General features: G+C 38.3%; 1 protein-coding gene across 3 annotated transcripts in view; it reads right to left on the bottom strand.

Moving 5' to 3' along the window:
* Nucleotides 1–2,007: 2,007 nt before the first annotated feature.
* Nucleotides 2,008–24,170, bottom strand: part of GPR63 (G protein-coupled receptor 63) — a 54,542-nt gene continuing 32,379 nt past the window's right edge. Inside the window, exons 2-3 of one of the 3 annotated variants that reach the window (XM_070496350.1) lie at nucleotides 8,879–8,995; nucleotides 2,008–7,734 (exon numbers count right to left, since the gene is read on the bottom strand). In XM_070496350.1, the coding sequence (XP_070352451.1) occupies nucleotides 6,325–7,617 (1,293 nt within the window). In that variant the 5' untranslated portion in view covers nucleotides 7,618–7,734; nucleotides 8,879–8,995 and the 3' untranslated portion in view covers nucleotides 2,008–6,324. The remainder of the gene's footprint in view (nucleotides 7,735–8,878; nucleotides 8,996–24,170) is intronic. The other 2 variants (XM_070496351.1, XM_014843236.3) reach the window with 2 other exon arrangements.

Here is a 24,170-nt window from a genome sequence, read left to right on the forward strand (position 1 = left end):
CCCAGTCAGCTCAAGAGTCTCTTTTTTGACTTAGCCAAATAGAGTTAATGACTTAAGACCAAGAACAAACTAACCTGGATTTTGCGTTAGTATGTACAACGTTGTGTATAGGTTTTGCTGCTATAATTATTTATTATCCTAATGCATGGAGGGTAATCATCATCCAGGATGAGGCTTAGTAAGCTCTTTTTCACTAGGGACTCAGTTCTGTAATCAGAGAACAATTGAAGTAAGGTGGCCTAAGAAAATATGAACTTTGGCATTAGCCCTAGATTTGAATCTGGGCTATGCTTGAAAAAGTTAATCTCTTGGGAACAGTTTCTTCAGTTGGAAAAGGGAAGAAATATTGTGAATTAAAATAGATAAAGCGTATCTTGACTACAATAAGTGGCAAACAAATGGCACCCAACATTATTATTATTACTATTAGCATACTTTTATGCTGAGACTTAATATTGTTATAACTATAAATGCTCTCAAATTCCTCATTGGAAAGACATCATCCTTGATAAGTATTAGAAATAATGAAAGCTTACATAGCAGGGAAGCTGGCTTCCAGAGTCATCTGATCAATTGATTATTACTCCCTTTTGAGATGTTTCAAAATAAATACAGTGAAAAAGAGAGATAAATATTGAGCCCTGTGATTATGCAAATTTGAATATAATACAATTAGAATGTGTATCCCATTCTTTGTAACAAGCTTATCTTGGTTGCTTTATTAATGTCAACACTGAGATTTACATGATTGAATTTTTTGGACTACCACTACAGCCTCATAGAAGGATTTTATTACATTTTAAATTTGGATATTGCGATTCTAGTGGGCTTTAGTTGTGTCAGTTTGGCCAGGCTACAGTCCCCAGTTATCCCATCAAACACCAATCTAGGTGTTGCTGTGAAGGTATTTTATAGATGTGATTAAAGTCCATAATCAGTCCACAATAACTAAGAGAGATTATCCTAGATAATCTGGGTGGGCCTGATTCAATCAGTTGAAAGGCCTTAAAAGCAGAACTGAAGCTTCTCTGACAAAGAAAAAAATCCCACCTGTGGACAGCAGCTTCAGGCTGTGCCTGTGATTTCCAGCCTGCCCTACCTGATGACCTGCCCTTTGTATTTCAGATTTGCCTAGCCAGCCCCACAATCATGTACGCCAATTCTTGCAATAAATCTGTTGATAAGTATCTTCCCCTAGTTCTGTTTCTCTGGTTAAACATTAACTGATACAGCCATGAAATTATTATTTTTTCTTTTTGCATTGCATCTGATTGACTGCACCTTGATATTTAAGGTTGAAATTGCTCCTAAAGGTTCTCTTTATTATGAATGAATTGAGCAGGCTTCATTATTTTCATGGTAGACGTGAAAATATTTTTAAATCAATACGTTCCTCTATTTTGCTATATCTTTCTTACTTTTTCGTTTCAGAAGGAACTATCAAATGTGGATTCAATGACAACCTTCTTTTGCAGATCAACTTCTTTTATAACTTAAAAAGAAGAAATATAATTAGCTATTGCATATGAGTGAAAAAGAAGAGAAAATAAAACCCCATATCTAATTGGCAAAAACTTGAAACTCTTATACACAAATATATGATACTTCCTGTGGATTTTAGAAAGGCCTTAGATTTTTAGAAATGGAAGGGCAGTATGAAATCATTTCATCAAAACAGGAGCAGACACTGTCGTTGCTTTGCCAAGTGACAATCTAATTTTAAATGACTCAGAAGTACCATTTTTACAACTCTTCTAGACAGAATTTCTTAAAACTGTTTCTTACTAATGATCTTTTGCCAAGTTTCTTTTCACACTTAGCTACTCCGAGAACTTCTAAAACTAGGATATAGTTACATACACACAGACTTTGAGGGCTAATTTGAAAATAAGAACCCAAAGGAAGAAGGATTTGAAACTAAGCTCAGATTTTAATTTAACATAAAGTATTATTCCTGACAAATTTTTCTAAGATAAGATGAAGTAGTCCTTTTAAAAAAAACTCCACTTTCAGAAATGTTAAACATTTATTCATTTTCTTATTGGGAGCATTTCCGTATTTGTAATAAGAATATGCACAAGGAACGATACTTGTTGAGTTTTTAATATTAACCACCCAAAATTTAAAGTGTTGTTTTTTTTTTTTTTTCATACAGGTCAGGTACTATTGTAAAATAAATTAATTTTAATTACAAAGGACTAGTACCAATATATATCTAGTATGTATTACCATTTACCTGTAATAACAAACATGTGCTTTGATATTTTTATTATTAAAAAACTGAGTCTTCAATGAAGGCAGTTTAACAGGACTATGGCTGTGAAAATAAATCTGAATTAAGCAGTCCTTTAAACTTAAACTAAAAATCATGGTAGAATAAAATTTCAAGCAAGTGAAAATTATTCTGTGATATATACATAAATATTTTCATGTAAACAAAAGCAAGGATCCAGAAAAAATTAAATATCTTTGTCAGCAACTGAAATACATACATTACAAGGATTATTTTCTTCATGCTTCCATTGAACATGACTGGCATAAGCAGAGCAATGGGAATTAGAGGAATCTTTACATTGCCCTCATACTCTTCAGGAAGTTCCATACAATAAAGATCTCTCTCTAGGAGAAGACAGAGAGGAATTAGACTCCTGAAAGTCATGACTTTCAAATATTTTCACTCTTACTGCTCTACTGTGAAACCATATGATCTATTAGAATTTTACCAGTTGAAAGAAGGTAAAGCTAACACTGGCGAGATTCGGCACTAACACCCGTGGCAGCAAATTAGGAACAATGATATGCAGATTTTCCTCTCGATGTAGATTATCCATGCACTAGGAGATAAGGGCTTCCAACACAAAACCAACATTTTTGGATAAAACAGGCAATATTCAAATGGGTATATTTTCAATAGGAGTGTTTCCTGAAGCGTGTGCCCCAGGGACCATCTCCATCAGAATCAGGCAGAGTGGTCAACAAGGCTGCACTCCCGTGCCCACTTCAGACCCTCTGGGGACCCTGGGAATCTATACTGTTAACAAACTCCACTGGGAATACTTAGACACATACTCATAGTAAAGTTTGAAGATCACTATTCCAGGCTATTGGAGATTTCTTTTGACCACAAATATTTCACTCTCTCTTTCATGTTTCTTACTTATTAGCCAGAAGAAAAATTAAAACAAAAACATTTCTGATTATGTCGTTCAGCAGTGCTCATTAGTAGTGGTATCCTTTTCTCCCCTCAAGAAAATATAGGGAAACAGGAAACATGAGATTCTGCACCTAAGTTTTTCAAAGGTACACCACAGTACTGCTTTTTTTTTTTAAAGCTTTCAAAATGTATACATAATAAAAACGTTCAAAGTGACCTGTAAACTGTCATCTGATCAAGATTATCCAGTGTAAAGAGAACTACTGTTCGGTGTTGTTGCTGAATTCTCACAAAGGCCCCTCGTGGTCTTCCTTCACAAACACCAAGCATCTCAGCAGGCACCCCAGAGCTCTCACCAAATGATGCACTGACTACCGAGCAGCACAAAAGTACCAAAGGATGGCTCATAAAAAAAGGACAAAGAAAGTAAACCCCAGCTTCAACTCCAACCACAAAAGAGTCTCCAGACCTACTGCCAGTACATAAGATGAATACAGATCACGCTGACTCTCCTTAGAGAAAGACTAATTTCAAATATCCTTATGAATATCTGCTTGAAATCCAGTTTATATTGAAAACGGAAAGCATAATACACCTCAATGTGCTACCAGGATCTACTACAGTGTTTACGTTCTATAAGATTCCTATGGACAAAAGCAATTTTACCTGTAAATAATATAAATTAGAAACCAAAGAGGTAGGTAACTATTATCCGAAGATGGTCCCAAAACAACACATTGAATAATATGCTTGAATCTCAAAAGAGTTCCTTCACTGGAAAATGAGTTCCAATACCATTACAATTGCCTGAATAGCCGGGTTTCCAGGTCCTTCCAGATGTCACCAACCTTCCAAAACCCCAACTCCTGACACCATGCCATGTGCTCTTCAGACGTTCAATTCTAAGAAATAGCTAATGAAGTACAATGTCCAGAAGTAATACTGGAAACCAAAGAGTGAACCTGACGTCAGCCGGGCTCTTCAAAGATCTCCAACTCTCACATAGAGAAAAGCACATTAAAGTTGGCTAAGATCTTAAAGATTCATCTAACCCAACTCTGGTTGTACAAGTGAAGAAACAGAGGCTCATTTTTCCCACTGGTTCACAAAGCACTAAGATTCTGATAGGATGCTATAAATCCAAAGTGTTCATGGTTAACTTACCTATTCCTAAATGGCTATGCAGCCAAGAGGCTACACTTTCAGCCCTCATGGTCTTAGTCCGCAGCCCCGTCCCTGTTGACTGTTTTATAAACTGTATCAGTGGTTACAGAGAGAAGGGGACCAAAGGTTCTGGATACAGCTAGGGGGGCAGATCGTCAGCATGAGAAAAATAATTTGAAATCTCAGACATGTCCTATTAAAACTTGCTCTTCGCTCGGACCAGGGCCTATCTTTGCTTCTTTACAGGAGACACACTTCCGAGCGCATTCACAAACTCCAGCTCTGCTATGGGCAAACACTGGGGCAACAATGCTGTTCTGCCCAGAATATTTAGAAACAGCTGGACAACTGGAAACTTATGAACTCGCAAGCCCAACACCTACAGACAGCCATACAAAACTTCTCCAGAAGTGTCAGTCACTTGTTTTGCAAGCCAAAAAATCACTTCATTTCCCTATAGCCTTATTTATCTAAGATTTTAAAGTTGTACTGTAAAAGGTTGGTTGTGAGTGACTTTTTTTTCTATTTTCCAGACTTTCTGTAATGGTTTCACATTTCTTCTGGTAATAATAATTAAAAAAAAGAAGCTAAGACCCAGCCGAGTGGTGCAGTGATTAAGTTCACACATTCTGCTTCGGTGGCCTGGGGTTCATTGGTTCAGATCCCGGGTGCAGGCCTACACACCGCTTGTCAAGCCATGCTGTGGCAGGCGTCCCACATATAAAGTAGAGGAAGATGGGCACGGATGTTAGCTCAGGGCCAGTCTTCCTCAGCAAAAAGAGGAGGATTGGTGGCAGATGTTAGCTCAGGGCTGATCTTCCTCAAAAAAAAAAAATGAAGCTATTTTTGAAAGGAAGGTTTTAGTCTAAAAAAACTAAAGGATACACAGAGTTTTCTCTTGACTATGAAACATCTAAACCTGAATGAGGTGTCAAGGTGGCACAGTAGAATAGCACAGTCTCAGGACTCAAAAAATCTCAGGACAGATTTTCTTGGATCCCAGCTCTACTCCCAACCTTGAGTAAGATTTCGCTCTCTCTGAGACTTGCTTTCTTCATCTGTAAAAAGTAAAAGATAATACCTACCTCACAGGATGCTGTGAGGATAAAATGATGCACAGTGCTGGCACATGGTAGGTGTCCAATGAATGGTACCCTCCTCCCACTGGACTCAGTGAGAATCCTTGAGTCAAAGGAATCCCTAGAGCCCACACCAGCCACCCCTCACTGCATCCCACTTAGACTTGCCAGAGTAATCTGTCTCCTCGACTTTGCCCTATTGCTCTAAAGAATCGCTATTGTGCTTAGAAAAATTTCTACATTTTTATGTTCTCTCCTTTAAAACTGTATATGCAGATAAAGCACTTTTTAAAAACTATCTTCCTAGAAATGATAATGCCATGTTTCCCAAAGCACAACATGTCATGTACAAAAACAATTCTGAAAAACATGACTAAATTCATTTGTACATTGTTTCTTAAAGTGCACCAAAGAAAATATTAATGACCTTTAAAATGTCACTAACCCTCTTGGGTTTTTCTTTTTTCAATAAAAGTAAATATTTAGCAACTGAGATGTATGTGGTTTTTGGCTCCAATGTAATGGCAAAAAGCAGCAGTGTCTTCCAGAAAAAGAGAACTGATAAATTAAGCATTCCTTAGCAGCATACAAAACACCTACAATTCAACGCAACTGCAGGCTCAGTAAAGCACAATCCTGATTTCTACCTCAAAAACAAAATCAATCAGAGAAACAAAAAACCATCTCCCCATCCTAAATCGAAGATTTCTCTTGAACCCTGGAGGTAACATTTGTGATCACTTCCCTATTGTGTATCCTTGGTAACAGAATTACAACTAACCACCATTCTTTCTTTACACCACACACACACACCTACACACAAACCCTATAAAAAAACAGTAAAGTACACGTGGAAAAGCCACGTGAAAGAAGACTTCAGTCAAATACAGAACAACCATCACCCCAAATGTCAGGCGGTTCCAACAGTCACACCACAGTCCGATGTTCCCCACACACGTAGACAGCACTGGGGCGGATCCGGCGTCTTGTGTGACCAGGGAGCCGTGGCAAAAACTTGAAGGACTTGGGCATCATGTCCAGGCAGGCGTCGTGGAATTTCTTAATCCTCCAGTAGTAAATCAGTGGGTTCAAGGCAGACTTGAGGTAGCAGAGCCAGAGCAGCCAGGTGCTAATCTCAAAAAAGTTGTGCTTATAGTAAAAGTGTTCACTGAACGTTGCCACAAGGCTGTAAGTGGTGAAGGGGGCCCAGCAGACGATGAAGACAGCAAAGAGAATCAAGATGGTGGTGAAGGCACGCGTTTTAAAGCCCATGTCAATGCTCATCTGGAAGGGTCTCTGAAGACTCATGAGACCCAGTTTGCTGGCCTGGCTGAGGCATATACCCTCAGGGTAGCTATGGATCCTCAAGGCGTTGTGCCGAAGAGTGTTGAGGATGCCCATAAACGAATACAGTATCACCAGGAAGGGTATGAAGAAAGAAATGAGAGAAATCAAAATCACGTAAGCCTGGTAACCCGGATTGGTTGTGTACCCAAACACGCACTGAGGCGCTCTGGAAGGTATCTGCAGGTCAGGGTTTCCTACAGCCAGAGGAAAAGCTATACAAAAGGAAGTCGCCCAGGAAACTGCAATTAGAACCTTAGCCCTATATGGATTTAGCTTATCCTGCCTCTGGACTATAATAAGGAACCTATCAATGCTAATGATGAGCAGGATGGCCACTCCCTCTATCACGAACAACCAGAAAAACATAGCAGATACCCTACAGAAGAATTTCCCGAAAATCCATCTGGTAGTAAGAATAGTTACCAAGGCAAAGGGCATGTTGAGCACTGTAAGCGACATGTCTGCAAACGCCAGGCTGGCCAGGAGGATGTTAATGGCAGATCGCATGGCAGCTTTTTGGTAAACCATGAGGCAAACGACCAAGTTCCCAAGAAAAGACACGAACAGAATAAATATCATAATAGCAGAAAGGATGATCTGGAGAGGCAAGTTTAGGCTCTTAAAAACTGCTGGTGTTGGGGGCACAGCTGTGCTATTCACTGTCAAGGAATTCATCCCAGTGGGAGCCAGAGTTTCAAAACTGTATCTAACCAGCGGACTGACGTCGGGATGCTGGAATGGTGGAGGGGCTGTAATATTCATGTACATGTTTTCAAAGACTACGAACGTCGTGTTGGTTGCCCCAGTATGGGACTCAGTCAGCACTGCAGAGAAGACCATGGTTTCAGTAGGATGGAAGGCGGCAGCCGACATGTGGGGGTTCTTCAAGAATTTCAACACAGAGCAGCAGTATCATGGTTCATGGATGGGCTTGGAAACACATTCTGGAAAACGGACAAAGAGCTCCATCTTCCACAGGAGTCCTTTTGCCTGAAAACAAGCCCAAAACACAAAAAAGAAATGAGAAATGGGCTTTCTAAATCTCATTTGACTTTTTACCTTTCATCATGAAGGATCAGTTTTGCTCTTTTTAACCCCTGAAAAATACTCAAGTCTCTAACCTACTCAGCACTAAAATATTGTTGTTCTGTTATTTTTAGTCAAACACGAAAGAAATTTCATGACAGTCATGCATAAAGTGAAAGTGAAAAGCATCAAAATGTATTACTGCCTCAAAGGCAAAAGTTGTAACCTTATTGTTAATTCTTCTTTTAAATTTCCAGTAGCAGCATGGCCTTTCCACAGATACCATTAATATAATTTTATTATCAAGTTCCTCTGAGAATACTAATATTTTTCTTAATAGCTCTTTGGTACAGGCTCCTACTCCATTTTCACATTAGCACAAAACTAGTTGGCAAAGAATCCTGAACTCAATTTCCTCTTTAACACATGATAATGACACACTTTTGCTCTAACCCCGTATAAGCAGGTACCAGGTTATTAGCTAGGAAGGTTTGAAACTGTTTCCTAGCTTTCTGTTTGTTCCTGGGTTTCTTCCCAGAAATCCCACCACCAACCATACCGGAGAAGTTATTCAATTGGAGAAGAAAAATTATACTAAAAAGTCTTGGTCATATTTTCAAGATTTCTTTTTTTTCCCCAAAGCTCTCTCTGCTTCTCACATTCTCTCTTCTTTCCCATGCCCACCTGTTTCCATCCCTTATTTTCTGATACATATAATTCTATCTTCTCAACTTCTTCTTCCTAAAACCGACCTTATCATGTGTTAGAAACTTGATAGAATATGTCAATCAAATAATAAAGATGGAAATTCTAAAGGAGATGACCAGAAAAACATTCAGGTGTGAAGGATCTATTCCAGACAACTTACAAAGATTTGGTTATCCTGCTCCAAAACGTTTCTTACTATCTAGCTCTTATCCTTACCCCCAACTTCTTACCAATGTCTGCAAACCTAGAGTTTTCTGGAAGGGACTTTCTTAATCTACTATATTACTAACCCACTTTGTGGTGTGGGTTCTTCCTTCTTTACTAGAAGGGTAACCTCTTTAATTAGAAAGAACTCTCTGTGGCCAGCCCTATGACTAAGTTGTTAAGTTCACACACTCACCTGGTTCAGATCCTGGACACAGACTTAGCACCGCTTATCAAGCCATGCTGAGGCAGCATCCCACACAGCACAACTAGAAGGACCTGCAACTAGAATATACAACTGTGTACTGAGGGGCTTTGGGGAGAAGAAGAAGGAAGAAAAAAAGAAAGACGATTTCAACAGATGTTAGCTCAGGGATAACCTAAAAAAAAAAAAACTTGAAAAAAAATGAGCTACTCCTTAAAAAATAAATAAATAAATAAAGTGCATAATATGATTTAAAAAAAAAACAACCTCTCTTTGGATTTCTAGGTAGGTTCTTTGAATAAATCCCAAAGATTGGGGGGAAAATAAATGCACAGAAGTTTAAAACAACACTGTCATCTGCTCATTATTTGGGCTTAGAATTAGTCATTGATTTTAGGGGTAAATGCCAAACATTCATTTATTCATTTCTCAGGGTATAGAGGGTGCAGGCATCCCATTTACAAGACCCAAGATCCACCACTGTAGCCAAATCACAGGCTCTCTACCATACCTGTATCTCGCTACAGTCCCCTCTTTGTTCTCCAGGGCTGCCCTTCCGAATAAGGAGAATACTAATCTGTTTGTTCAAAATATTAATTTTACTGTTTACTCTCATTTTAATAGCTTAATTTCTTTGTCCCTACTAGATTTTATCCATTTTCACATATTCACTTTGAAATGTAAAACATACCGGGATAAGATGCCACACTAAGACTATGACTCTCCAACTTTATCAACCACAAAAGGCCAATGAGCAGGGGCAGTGGTAGCTGGAAAGCTTTATACCACAATCACCAAAAGTCTCTTTAAAACTACTTAAATATACACCAAATAAGAATAAAGACTGTGCTTGCGACATAATCAGCCTCAATACATCTCTAGAGAAAAATTATAAATAGGCAAATGTGCAGCTTAAGCCTAATATAACACCTATAATTGTGTTAGACCAAATAAACAAACATATCCATCCTGAAGTGTAAACACTGGATTGTTTTTTTATTGAAGTATAACTGACATATAACGTTAATTTAGTTTCAGGTGCACAACATAATGATTCGATATTTGTATACATTGTGAAATGATCACCACAATAAGTCTAGTTAACATCTGTTACCAAACATAGTTACAAAAGATTTTTTCTCTTGTGATGAGAACTTTTAAGATCTATGCTGGACATGCAACTAAGATATACAACTATGTGCTGGGGGGATTTGGGGAGATAAAGCAGAAAAAAAAAAGACTGGCAACAGTTGTTAGCTCAGGTGCCAATCTTTAAAAAAAAAAACCTACGCTGTTATCAATGTCAAAATATGCAATATAGTATTACTAATTATAGTCACCATGCTGTACATTACATCCCCATGACTAATTTATTTTATAACTGAAAGTTTGTACCATTTGAACTCCTTCACCCATGTTGCCCATCCTCATCCCCTGCCTCTGGAAATTAGCAATCTGTTCTCCGTATCTATGAGCCTGGGGTTTGTTCTGGCGGTGTTGCTGTTTTTTAGATTCTACATATAAGTAAGATCATACAGTATTTGTCTTTCTCTATCTGACTTATTTCACTTAGCGTAATGCCCTCGAGGTCCATCTATGTTGTCACAAATGGCAAGAATTCATTCTTTTTTACGGCTGAATAATTTTCCATTGTGTGTGTATATATATATATATATATATATATATATATATATACACCACAATTTCTTTATCCAATCATCCATTGATGGCCACCTAGGTTGACTATTGTAAATAACGCTGCAATGAACATGGAGGTGTATATATCTTTTTGAGTTAGTGTTTTTGTTTTCTTCAGATAGATGGCCAAAAGTGCAATAGTTGGATCATATGGTAGTTCTATATTTTGTTTTTTTTTTAAAGATTGGCACCTGAGCTAACAACCATTGCCAATCTTTTTTTTTTTTTTTCCTGCTTTATCTCCCCAAACCCCCCCTGTACACAGCTGTATATCTTAGTTGCAGGTCCTTCTAGTTGTGGGATGTGGGATGCCACCTCAACGTGGCCTGACGAGCAGTGCCATGTCCATGCTCAGGATCCCAACCCTGGGCCGCTGCAGCGGAGCGCGCGAACTTAACCACCCGGCCACGGAGCCGGTCCAGGTGGTTCTATTTTTAATTTACTTTCCTACCAACAGTGCACAAGGGTTTCCTTTTCTCCACATCTTCATCAACACTTGTTATTTCTTGTCTTTTTGATAACAGCCATTCCAACAGGTGTGATGTGATATCTCAGTGTGGTTTTGATTTGCATTTCCCTGATGATTAGTGATGCTGAGCATCTTTTCATGTCCATCTGTGTGTCTTGTTTGGAAAAATGTCTATTCAGATCTTCTGCTCATTTTTTAATTGGATTGTTTGGTTTCTGGCAATTGAATTGTTTGAATTCTTTATAAATTTTGTATAGTAACCCCTTATTATAGATACGATTTGCAAATATTTTCTCCCATTCAGTAGGCTGCCTTTTCATTGTGTTGATGGACACACTTTAAAACACTTAGTTTCTGTGACCATGTTGAAGAACAAAACCAAAAATGGAATGGAGTCAAAGCAAAACCACAATTTAAAAGATGCTTTTTAGGTTGTTACATATACATACAGTCATAATATTTTTCTGCCATCAAAGCCTCCTACTACTATAAAACTTCTAACTCAATACATTCAATTATTCATTCATCAAATATTTATGTAAGGACTTCGTATGTGCCAGGCACTAGAGACACAGCAATGAACAAACGCTTCCTGGATTTCTGGTTATACAGGGTAGACTGACCATAGACCCTGCATCGCAAAATCACACTGAAGCGACAGTAAGGGGATTTTTAAAACAAAACGTGCAACCCAAAACGACAAGAGGTATGAAGGAAAAGCCCAACAATAGATGAGGAATTTTTTTTTTAATGTTTTAAGGCAAAAAGCAGATGGTGGTATGGTAACTGAGTTAACAGCACAGAACAGAGAACTCTTTATCCTCAAAACTTCCAGGAAAATATGCTGAGAAGGAGCTAACACACCCTGTAGATCCTCAGAGAAGATCTGGATTGGGAGGTGCCAGTTACCAGAGAAAGTGTGGGTGGAGCTGGAAACTGGAAAATTAACTGAAAACCTATATACAGAGCCACTGGAACCCCACTCCATGCCCAGTCTCCTCTCCTCTGAGCAACCACGTGAAAGCACACACCCCCATTCCAGTAGCCCAGGTCTGTGGGACAACTTAACCTGAAATCACCAGCCTTGAGAATATTAGTGCCGAGCTCAGAACAGAGAGACTGAGTGACCGTCTGCACATTCAACAGGAGAAACTAAGCCCCCTTCTCCATCCTCTTCAGAGTGCCAGCAGCCAGGCATATGCCAGCCATGCAGGACGAAGGGCTCATCTTTTCCAGTAACCAAAAAGCTCTAGAGGAAAAAATTCTAGATACTAACATTTGATGACACCCAGTCACCCTGTACACTGAAGCCCCCATCAAGCCCAATCCATCCACACAGCTTCTATCAGCTTTTCAGCGCCTAGGAAACACACATGGTCAATTTCCCTAACATAGAAAGTCTACAAAGGGATTAAACAAAAGCAATTTCGTAGTTAAACATTAAGGAAAAGAACTGGAATTTATAATACCAGGGAACATGCCATGCATGGACTTAATAATTAATGCCTTTGCCCTGGTATCTGTGCAGTGCTCTTCATTCATTACACTGCTGGCTCACCAGAATGTAAATATTTTCCAGCCTTCTTCCTTTCTTACTGAGAAGCATAATAACCAAAGCGGTGTTTCTGAATGCTCACAGTAACTATGTTAGAAGATTCTTTCCTCTCAGGACTTCTAATCAAATACCACTGTGACATGAAGTTTCTTCTGAATTTTATATAAAACTAAATAAAATTTTATAATTAAAATTTGTATTTCCAAAGAAAATGGGACAGTAGCAACATGAAAACTAAAAAATTAGCTTAGGTTGGTAATATTTGCATAATGGTCCTAATGTTAAATCTAATCTAGACTAGTCTTTATTTGCCATTTGGTAGAAACTCTTACTATATTTTCCAAGTAAGAAAAACTTAAACTTACGTGTGAATGTGTGCATCTATACATATACACACCCCCCAAATGTATGCACACATGTAAAACTCACATAGGGCAGAAGTAACTGGATTTCTGGTTCTTTCTTTCTCTTATCTTATACATCTACAGAAACAACATTGGGGTAACTAGGCTAATGACATAAGTAAAGTGTTTTATGTTCAGAGTATGCCAGAATGTCACCATTACTGGGGCTTCAGTGGCTGGAATGAGCAGTCGAGGCTGTAGTATTCTCTTGGTCTGCATCCCTTGGTCTTATCTGCTACTGCAATGCTTTAGATACTTGTTTATTCTCTGGAAAGGTTCTATCCTCCAAGAAGGCAGCGATTGACTTTGTTAATCTCGTCATCCTCTATGATTACTGTGCTTTGCATACAGACCAATAAATATTTGGTTAATTCAATCCATTTGCACTGTGTTTTGTGAGATCAGGGAATTTCTTCTTCACTCATTTTAATACTTATTTATATGATAAGTGCACATACTTTTAAAAATAATCAAATGAGTTTTAAAATGACAGTCAAATCCTGTATCACTCTTCACCATCCCATTCCTGTTTCCTGAGGTCGCCATTTTTAATTACTTGAAAGTTTTTTCCAAGTACTTATTCTTACATATCTAAATAATATGAAGAAATTGCTACTTTTTGATTTATCAATATTATATATTAACTCCTGATTTCCTATTAGAATAGATGAAGGTTTAGCTGTCACACCATTTCCAAATTATTTCTCTTCCCTTCATACTACCAAAATGTTTATTTGAAAATTGTGAATTATAGCAGAAGTTAACATTAACATTACTATATTTACATATATATAGTAAATTTACTGATAAGCCTATAGAATATTGTCCTTTCTTTGATAAATTTTGCATTTCCTAGAATTAATAATTTACTTATACTTTATTTTCAATTTTAAAAACAATTTTTTTCACCTACTCCACCAGATAGATTTTATACCTAGAAGTATTATATTTTGAAAGGTCAAAGTTTTCAACTACATTTTTATCTTGGAGTCATACTTTTTGGCGTCCTGGCCCTCCCTGGAGTTACTTTCTGCATCTGTTACACAGAAGCCAGCCTGGGACATGCCTTTACTACCATCCTGGAAAGCTTCCTTCCTGCCTTTGGCTCTTGGCTTCCATATTTCCTAGGCCCTTTGTCTTCCATTTCACTGCTTCCTTTGTTTACTTCCTTCTTTTCCAAGAACTATCCGTCCAATTGCTTCTGAAAGAAGAACAGAAGGAAGCCAAATTTTGAGCCCCTGCATGTTTGAATAAGCTTTGTTCTGTCCACATTAATTGTCTTGGTTTAGAACTCTCAGTTGAAAATAATTTCCTCTGAGAATTTTGAAGGTGTTGTGCTGCATCAGTGGTTCTCAAAGTTGATGGTTCATAAGGATCACCTGAAGCCCCCGTTAAACTACAGACTGCTGCGCCCGCCCCCGAGTCTCTCATTCTGCAGTCTGGGGTGGGTCCTAGAACTTGTATTTCTGGAAGAAGAAAAAAGGTAAATTGAGGACTTTAAATTCCAAGCCAAGGATTAGATGAAGAACCAGAAAGCTTCTTTAAACACTGTGAAAGAAACTTTTATCCCTTGTAGCCCCAGAGATGAGATTTCTGAAAACTAAACCAAACTCTAATCCTATACACGGCTATATTACAAAACAAATTGGACTCCCAAAGTTACGGAATCTCTTTTGTTAAAGTTAGGGCATTGATTGGAAGGATTAGGGGCCTGAAAATTGGGATAGGTATATTTGGAGATTCTAAGGACACGGAGTATCTTGTTCTGCAGAGTATTCCTTGTCCATAGAAATAGCCTTCCTTCCCCGGCTAATGAAGTTAGTCTCTCCTTGCCTGAAGAATCAGTAAGGCCCTCACCTAATGTAGTCCTTGTAAAGGACTTTTGTTCTTCCTAAGGACCCTGCCCCGCGCCCCCCCAACTGCTATTGCTTCTAGACCTACAACCAGACTCAAGTCTCAGCAGAATCCGGAGGGTGAAATATAAAGTGTGACTAGAAAGAAGTACCGTTTACACCAAAAGAAATGCAAGCTTCTTCCAATATATACAGAGAGAAACCAGAAAACACGTATGGAAATGTATTCTGAGGGGACTGAGTCAGGTTGGAAGGAATACAGTATTAAATCAGATCAAATTTATTGTCATGGGTACACTAAACAGAGATTCTAGATTCTCTGTGTTATGTCAAGTGTTTGAAAATGACTCTAATAGTTTGTTCAGTTGGTTGATTGAAGCCTGGTCCCAAAGGTCACTCATACTCCATGAAATTGAGATCCCAAAATATCCTTGGTATAGAGGAAGCTATCCAAAGCCCTGGGCAGATAAGAATGCCAAAGTGGATTTATCATTTAAGACCTGCTCATCTGCCTCTAACTATATCACCTGGTATCACCAAGGCTTTGAGAGAAACATTGGTTAAGAGGACTGCTAGCATTCTTGAAGATCTCTGTAGTAGCTATTTTCTGTAGACCAGGAATGACAATGGACAATGTTGCCATCGAAGAAACGGGGTTCCTGACTTGAACGGGGATGACATTATCCCAGAGTGGCAAGGGCTGAGTGAGAGCCCTTAACCAGAGATGAAGTAAGCATGGTTCATAATGGGCAGCAGAGCAAAGGCTAAAATCACAATAGTCTGACCTGCAGAGATCACTGATATTTGATCATGGTGTCCCTGAGGGAAACAATTAAGCTGCCAAGTTCTACTAGATCTATATTAGCAACAAGGCCATAAAACAGAAAGATGCGGCCCCTCAATCAATTCCCAATCTTGAGCCAGTATATAGACCTAAAGCCACTTGAGTAAAATGAAGCCAGGTCCCCTTGAGGAAGGACCTTGCTACACAGCTCAAAATTTAGACTATAAATCTTCCTCCTAGTCTCCCCCAAAAAGCCTGCAGCCAGTTACCAGGGTCACTATACGTTGGGTAACAGGAGATAATCAGAATTTTGTGGGACTGTTGAATATGGCTCTGAACTGACACTCATTCCTAGAGACCCAAAATGGTACTGTGTTCCACCACTCAGAGTAGAGGCTTATGGAGATTATGTGATTAAAGGAGTTTGGGCTCAGCCCCAGCTCCCACTCACATCGTCATTATTTTCCCAGTTCTGAAATGCAGAGCTGGAACAGACATACTCAGCAGCTGACAGATTTCCCACTGGTTCCCTGACGTGTGCAGTAACAGCTATCATGGTAAGAAAGGTCAGGTGCAAACTCCTAGAACTACCTCTGCCTATAAAAATAGTCAACCAAAAGCAACATTTCATTCCTATAGAGATTGCAAAAATTAGGGTCACCATCAAGGACTGAAGGATGAAAGTGATCACTCCTATCACATCCACATTCAATGAGCCTATTTGGCCTTGTAGAAAACAGATGGATTTTATAGAGTACAGACGCTGTACCAAATGTGATTTCATTGCCAGAGTAAATCAACACATTCCCTGGCATCTGGCAGACAGCTATTGATTGCCAAATTACTATTGTTTTTTACTTTATATGTGTTAGCAAAAAACATCTGAGCAGTTTGCCTCCAGCTGGCACCTGCTAACCTACCTCAGGGCCCCATCAGCTCTCCATCACACCGTCATAATCTAGTCCACAGGGCCTTGACTGCCTCTCTGTTCCAAAGAACGCCATGCTTTCCATTATCTGTTGACTGAGCGGTAAGTAGTAACTACCCCAAACACCTTGGTAAGACACATATGTGCTAAAGGATGGGGAAAGATTCCTACAAAAATTCAAAAGCCTGCCATCTTTCTAAGTTTTCTAAGAGTCTTGTAGTATGTCAAGATATCTCTTCCAAGGTGATAGCCTAAAAAATAGGCACAGCACTTAGTAGACATTTTTGGATTTTGAAGGCTTATTTGGTATGTTATTCTGACCCATTTATCAAGTAGCTTGAAAAGTTGCCAGGTTTGAGTGGGACCATTTAATAAAAGAAGACTCAGAAACAGGGTCCAGACTGCCATGGCAGCTGTTCCACCACTTGGGCTATATGACCCCACAGATTCATTGGTGCTTTAAGTATCTGTGGCAGATAGGGATTTGACAGGCCCGCTATAGGTGAATCACAACACAGCACAGACCTTTAGGATTTTGGAACAAAGCTATGCAACATGAGCATTCCACATAAAGCTGGTGCTGTCTAACCTTCAGAAGCCATAAAGTTGGGTGTATACAGAGCACTTCAACCTAAAGCAGAAGTGCTATATGAAATCATACCTAGTAGATCCTAAGGGCACAGTTAGGTAACATGAGCAAGTGGCTCAGATCCTTGTAGCTCCTATTCTTTCTACATTGATCTTCTCTTCAAACTTCACCCATGGTCTCACCAAGAGGAATTGACCAGTTAACTACAGAAGAAAAATTCAGGCCTGATTTAGAGATGGTTCTATATAATATCTTGGTGTCCCTCAAGAGTGAAGAGTTGTAGTACAACAGCCCCACTCAGAAGCAATGAAGGACACAGCAAAGGGAAAACGTCCCAATGGGGGAAACTTTGAACAGTATACCTTATTGTTCATTTTGAAGGAGAGAGGCCAGAGGTACAGATCTACACTCATTCGTGAACAGTAGCTAATGGTTTAGCTGGCTGGTCATGTAAATGCTCATCAAATAGCAACCTCAAAGAGAAGGAGCTAAATAACCAGGCAGACAAGATGATTCATTCTACAGAGGTCAATCAACCTTTTTCTCCACTCTTCTTCTCCAAAGGGCTCGTGAACAAAGTGGCTATAGCTACAGGGATAGAGGCTGTACATGGGTTTGGCAACATAAATTTCCACTCACCAAAACCAATCTGGCTATAGCCACTCAATACTCAACCTGACAACATAGAGACCAAAACTCAACTTAACTGAATATGGCATCATACCCTGGAAGCACCAGCCAGCCATCTGGTGGCAGGTTGATTATATGGACTACTTCTATCATAGAAGATGTTGTTATTATTGGAATATACCCACATCCTGGATAATTTTATCAAATTAAACTGTCAATCGTAGTACCAGTATGTTTAGTACCCATGCCCCTTTCTTTCACACAATATCCTATACATATCAGAGAGAAATAAACATAAAGCTAAATTCAGTACCACTGAAGTTCGACTTTTGGAATAAAAACAATGGGAATTCAAAAATAAAACATTTAGAATTTTGTTTTTAAGTTCTCCAAAGCATAAAGGAATAGATAAATCAAGATATTCAGTCAGTACTCAAAGAGGGAATTTGTATTCTTAAAGAGAATAAATTCTTTTCTCCTGAGTTTTGTTAGGAAGTATAACGTCAAAGAACGTCTTAAGCTTTTTGAATATAAATTAGCCTTTTAAAATTTCACAGGAAACTCTGTGGAATTATTACTATTATAATCCCCACTTTAAGGATGAGGAAACTGAACAATTATAGGCCAACAAATTAGATAACTTAGAAGAAATGGCTAAATTCCTAGAAACATACAACTTACCAAGATTGAATCATGAATTGAAAATCTGAAGAGACCAATAATAAGCAAGGAGATGAATCAGTAATCAAAAATCTCCCAACAAATAAAAGCACAGGACCAGTTGCCTTCACTGGTGAATTCTACCAAACATTTAAAGAATTACTATCAATTCTTCTCAAACTCTTTCAAAAAATTGAAGAGGAAGGAACACTTCCAAACTCATTTTATGAGGCTACTATTACTCTGATTCCAAACCCAGACAAGGACACTATAAGAAAAAAAAATTATAGGCCAATATCTCTGATGAACTAGATGCAAAATTCCTCAAAAAAATACTAGCAAATGGAATTAAAGAGCACATTAAAAGGATCATACGCCATGATCAAGTGGGATTTATCCCTGGGATGCAAGCATGGTTCAACATACACAAATCAATCAGCACGATACACCACATTAACAGAATGAAGGATAAAAATCATATGACTATTTCAATAGATGTAGAAAAAGCATGCGAAAAAATTCAACATCTTTTCATTTAAAAACTCTCAACAAATTTGGTATAGAAGGAATGTACCTCAACATAATAAAAGCCATGTATGACAAGCCCACAACTAACATCATACTCAAAGGCGAAAAGTTAAAAGCCTTTTCTCTAAGATCAGAAACAAGACAAAGATCCTCACTCTCAATACTTCTATTCAATACAGTACTAGAAGTCCTAGCCAGAGCAATTAGGCAAGAAAAAGAAATAAAATGCATCCAAACCAGAACAGAAGAAGTAAAACTACCTCTATTTGTAGGTGATGTGATCTTATATACTGAAAATCATAGAGACTCCACCAAAAAACTGTTAGAACTAATAAATAAATTCAGTAAAGCTGCAGGATACAAAATCAGTTGTGGTTCTATACACTAACAATAAACTTTCTGAAAGAGAAATTAAGAAAGCAATCCCATTTACAAAAGCATCAAATTTAACCAAGGAGGTAAAAGACCTACACTAAAAACTATAACACTTTGATGACAGAATTGAAGAAGACACAAATAAGTGGAAACACATCCCATGTTCATGGACTGGAAGAATTAATATTGTTAAAAAACTCATAGTACCCAAAGCAATCTATAGATTCAGTGCAATCCCTATAAAAATGCAGATATAAAACCACACCACTGGGTGGTTGTGAGACTTCTATAAGATAGGTGGAAGTGGATTATAAAGTGCCATCAAAAGACAACATATTATAACCATGATCTCTCTACAGTGCTTCAACTATTTTATGCAATCAATATCTTTATTGCATATCTTTGGTTGGAGTATAAACTGGTTCAATTGTTTGAAGGATAACCAGGAAGTATTTTTCAATAAAAATAAAGAATTTACATTACTTTAAAAGTACTTTAATAAAAATAAAGAATTTAAATATTGCGTGGAATTCTATATTACAGAAATAATAGCAGCAACATGCAGATAAGGATAATTATTGCAGAATTAAGAGTAAAAAACTAGATCCTTTCTAAATGTTCATCAATAAGAGAATAGTTAAATGAATTATAGTACACACATACTAGAGAATACCCTGCAGCTATCACAAACAGTAATCTACAATAGTGACACCAAAGAATATTCATCATATACTGAGTGGAAAAAATCAATTTGCAGAACGACATACAACACAGTCCCATTGTTGTGTACGTATGTAGATGTGTGTATATGTGTGAGTGTGTATGCATATATGTATATGCATCTGCATGTGTATATGTATAGTCATGCACTGCATAACAACATTGTGGTCAACAAGGGACCACATATGCAATGATAAGATTAGTACCATACAGCTTAGGTGTATAGTAGGCTATACCATCTAGGTCTGTGTAAGTACTGTAGAAGACAAAGAAATTTTCCTGTACCCTTCTAGGTTCTTCTGGTTGGTCTGAGAATTAAATTGACATAAGATAGATTAATATAACATGTAACAAAACATAACAAAAGTTTAATAACATGTATACATGGGAGAAACCCAGGAAAACCAAGTAACTCGCCAAAATGGCTGAAGCCCTCACCTTAAATACCATCCTCAGCTACAGACAAAAGAAGATGTTGGGGGTGAGTCAGGGACCTCAAAGGGAAGGAAGGTAATTCACAGATGGGAAAAAGGATCAATATTTGGAAAACAGGGCTTGTTTGGCGATGCAGAAACAGAAGAACACAGAAGAGAGCCCAACAAACAGGCTTTCCTAAGTTCATCCCTGTCTACCACCCAGTTCACATTATGCTAAGGGGATAGCTCGCTTCCTGAGACAGGTTTTTTGATGTGGATTCTTTAAGGTAGTTAAGGGGGAGGTAGCAGAAAAACTTTCTTACTCTTTTGTTTCTTAAAAATAATCAGCCTAAAATAATCCTCATGTTAAAGAGATCTTTAGAGGTAACAAATTTTGTTCCCCTTCAGTACACTCTATGATGTTCTCACAACAAAATCACCTAACGATGCATTTCTCAGAACGTATCCCTGTTGTTAACCAATGCATGACTGAATACGTATATATATGTATAGATAGATAAACAGACAAAAAGACAGATAAAAGAGCATACACCAAACCAACAAAAAGGATTTCTTCTCTGGTGTGAAAACAAGGGTGAGAAATATATTTTCCTTATTCGCTCCTGGTTTTGTAGAATTTTTTTTCACACCAAACCAATACTGATCTTTATTATTCTCACACTTTTCTTCACCTGTTTCCTAAACAGAAGTCCCTGAGGATGAAGGCCACAGCCTATCTTCTGTGTAATCTATCAGGCCGAATACAAAGCTATGCACTCTAGTGATGCTTAAAATGCAATAACCATTTATAGCACCCTGTAAGCATATAGAAGAGGGTGAGTTTGTGGATCCCCTCAACAAAGTGGGCCTAGTGAAAGATCTGGGCTCAAGCTTCCCAGGGCTCCTGGCAGAGACGTCCCACCAGCCCAGTCCCAGCTCACAGTACATGCTCTAAAGGGTGGCCTTGAGCCTGATACCAACCCTGATATCAGTTTCCCCACATTAAGCCCAGCATACATGGAGTTAAAACCAAAAGACTCATTGCCTGCTTACTCTCTGGCTTCCTGGCTCCAGAATCCACTATCCTCCATGGAGACAGGCACCACGAAGGACTAGCACCTGGATGCATTATCTCCTCCCCACAAAGAGATACAGGCTGATGGGGAAGCTGCTGACCAGCAAGGTCACGGGCTCCCTCCTCTCTGCAAGTAGTCTCAAGGCCAAAGACAGGCTGGTGGGAAAGCTCTGACCAGCAAGGCCATATGCTCCCCCTCCCCTACCTAAAACCCCAAATAAAAACCCTTCCTTCTAGCTTTTCGGGGAGTTTGGGATTTCTGCATTAGCTGCCCTCTCTCCTTGCTCAGCACTGTGCAAAAATAAAATTCCTACTTTCTTCCACCACACCCTGTGGCAGAGATTGGCTTGCTGTGCAACAGGTGAGCGAACTCACTTCAGGTTCGGTATCAAGCCCACCAAGCCCAGGCTGCCGGGAAGGGTCAAGCAGCACCACTTCGAAACAACTGCTGCTCTAGAACTCTTCTGTCCCTGAAAGAGTGAAGTAAACACAAAACTGGCTGCTGGTGAAGACCAGGGGAGGACTAACGGAATAACCCAAGTGTTTTAGCAAATTCTTAACTGATAGAGTAGCATAAAAACAGGTGAGAATTTAAAATACTGGCCTTACTCAGACAGTCTGCTTTTGTCTTGAACAAAACAAAAGTCTAAAAGAAAGGAAAATGCTCTTGTCTTGGGTTATTGAGCAACTCTCTCCCATTATGGGCCAGAAGCTCTGCTAGAGGAGAAAAGGTGTCACACTACTGTCCTTCTCTGACATTTGCCACACTCTTAGCCAAGAAGAATTTCACTTAGTCCCAAAGCCTTCCTCCTTCTACCCCTGTCTTTCTTGTCATATAGGAAAGAAACAAAATTGAAAACTAAGAGGAAAGAGAAGATGTATCACACCTAACTCCATATTCTTTGCCTATACTAGGCCCTTACTACATGTCTAGAGAGTCTAACTAGAAAAGAGAAATGGTAGACAAAAATACACCACAATGGAAGCAAATAGACTCTGAGTACACTCTTGAGTTCAGTTACGAGGTAGGTGGAACCAGAACTAAAGAATCAGGCATTTCACCTCAGAAGTAGCCCAAATTTAAACTCTATTTCATTAAAAACAAAACAGAGCAATCACTTTCATTGGGCCACCTGCTTTACAACTAAAAAGAATAGTCCACAAATAAATTTATATCACTATAGCAATATCTACATTTTTTTGGCCGAATTTTGTCATTTTGTGGTTTATCTGTAGGTAGAGTAGAAGGAAATTTTGAACAACTAACCAAAAGAGAAAATGCAACAGTTAAGTAGAGTGGATAGGATGGGGAGGGCTTATTTAAAGTTATTTTTATACAGAGATAATCATCATCGAATCAAAATTTCATTTATTTTCATCGTATATCTAACTTAAAACTTATATGCAATAAAGCTAAAGGGAAAAAACTGCCGTGTGCACATTTTAAATATGAACCATGAGCAGTATTCTATTTATAGCACTGTTCCATTCCCAATATATTTCTAATTCGAACCAGAATATTCACGACAAAAAAGAATTTTTCTCACAAATGTTCAAAGAAACATTTAGTTCTTCCACAGACATTTTCAAAATTAGATTATTAAGCATAAGGGTTTATTTGCGTTCATGTTACTTTCCCCCACAAATACTGAGAAATTAAACTAAATGTCAGCAAGGGCTCTGTTTAGAGGAGAATATTCTAAGTGACTTCTGATAACAATTAAAACTGTAACTCAATTGGCAAGAAAGGTCAGCATTTAATAGAAGAGCAAATTAATTCTAATTAAAACCTAGGAAAATGTATTTTTTTAAGTGGCTAATAGAAGATTAACCTTCTGGAACCTTTCCAGAAACACAAAAAGCAAAAGAAGTGATGAGCCCCATGGGTGACAGGTTTTGTTCATATTCCTTTTGTCTCTCATTTCTATTTCTTATTCTTTGGCTCACATTCATTAGGTCATTGTTCTGAGAATCCTTTCCTGCCTTGAAACTATTATTGGGGAAAATGCAGCCCATTTAACTTCATCAGCCTTTTTGAATAGTTCACAGACACATTACTTTGACGTTTCTCACAATGGTGTTTGACTGTAAATTCAAAATCTGAAGGAAATACCAAGTCTTATTAGATAATGAATCTGGAATCTCAAAACAAATAATAAGCCTGCCTAGATGTATAACTGCTATTTTAAAACTTGAATACCTCCTTTTATCACCTATAAACTATCTGCAGAAGGCAAGGGTGAAAACAAGTTTTGTTTTGTTTTCTATACCTAAGGGAGTACATGGGCATTCAGATTGAAATCCACATGCTAATTTAAAGCAATATAATTTAGTCTAATTTTGAGAAATACACAAAAAAGGAAAAAAAGGTTTAAAAGCTTGATTCTTTTCTTCTCATGCAATAAGCAATCTCCCTGCCCACTCCTTCAGTTACCGCGCGTATACAGATACCTGACAAATGTGTTTCTACATCCCAAATCTTACCTCTGAATGCCAGCCTCACGTACCCAACTGCTCATGTAACATCTCCACTTGGACATCTCAAAGGGCCCTCAAACTCTGCCTGTCCTAATTAAACTTAGGGGGATGGTTCCTCGGC

Source organism: Equus asinus, chromosome 24 (genome assembly GCF_041296235.1).
Source record: "Equus asinus isolate D_3611 breed Donkey chromosome 24, EquAss-T2T_v2, whole genome shotgun sequence".
NCBI lineage: Eukaryota > Metazoa > Chordata > Mammalia > Perissodactyla > Equidae > Equus > Equus asinus.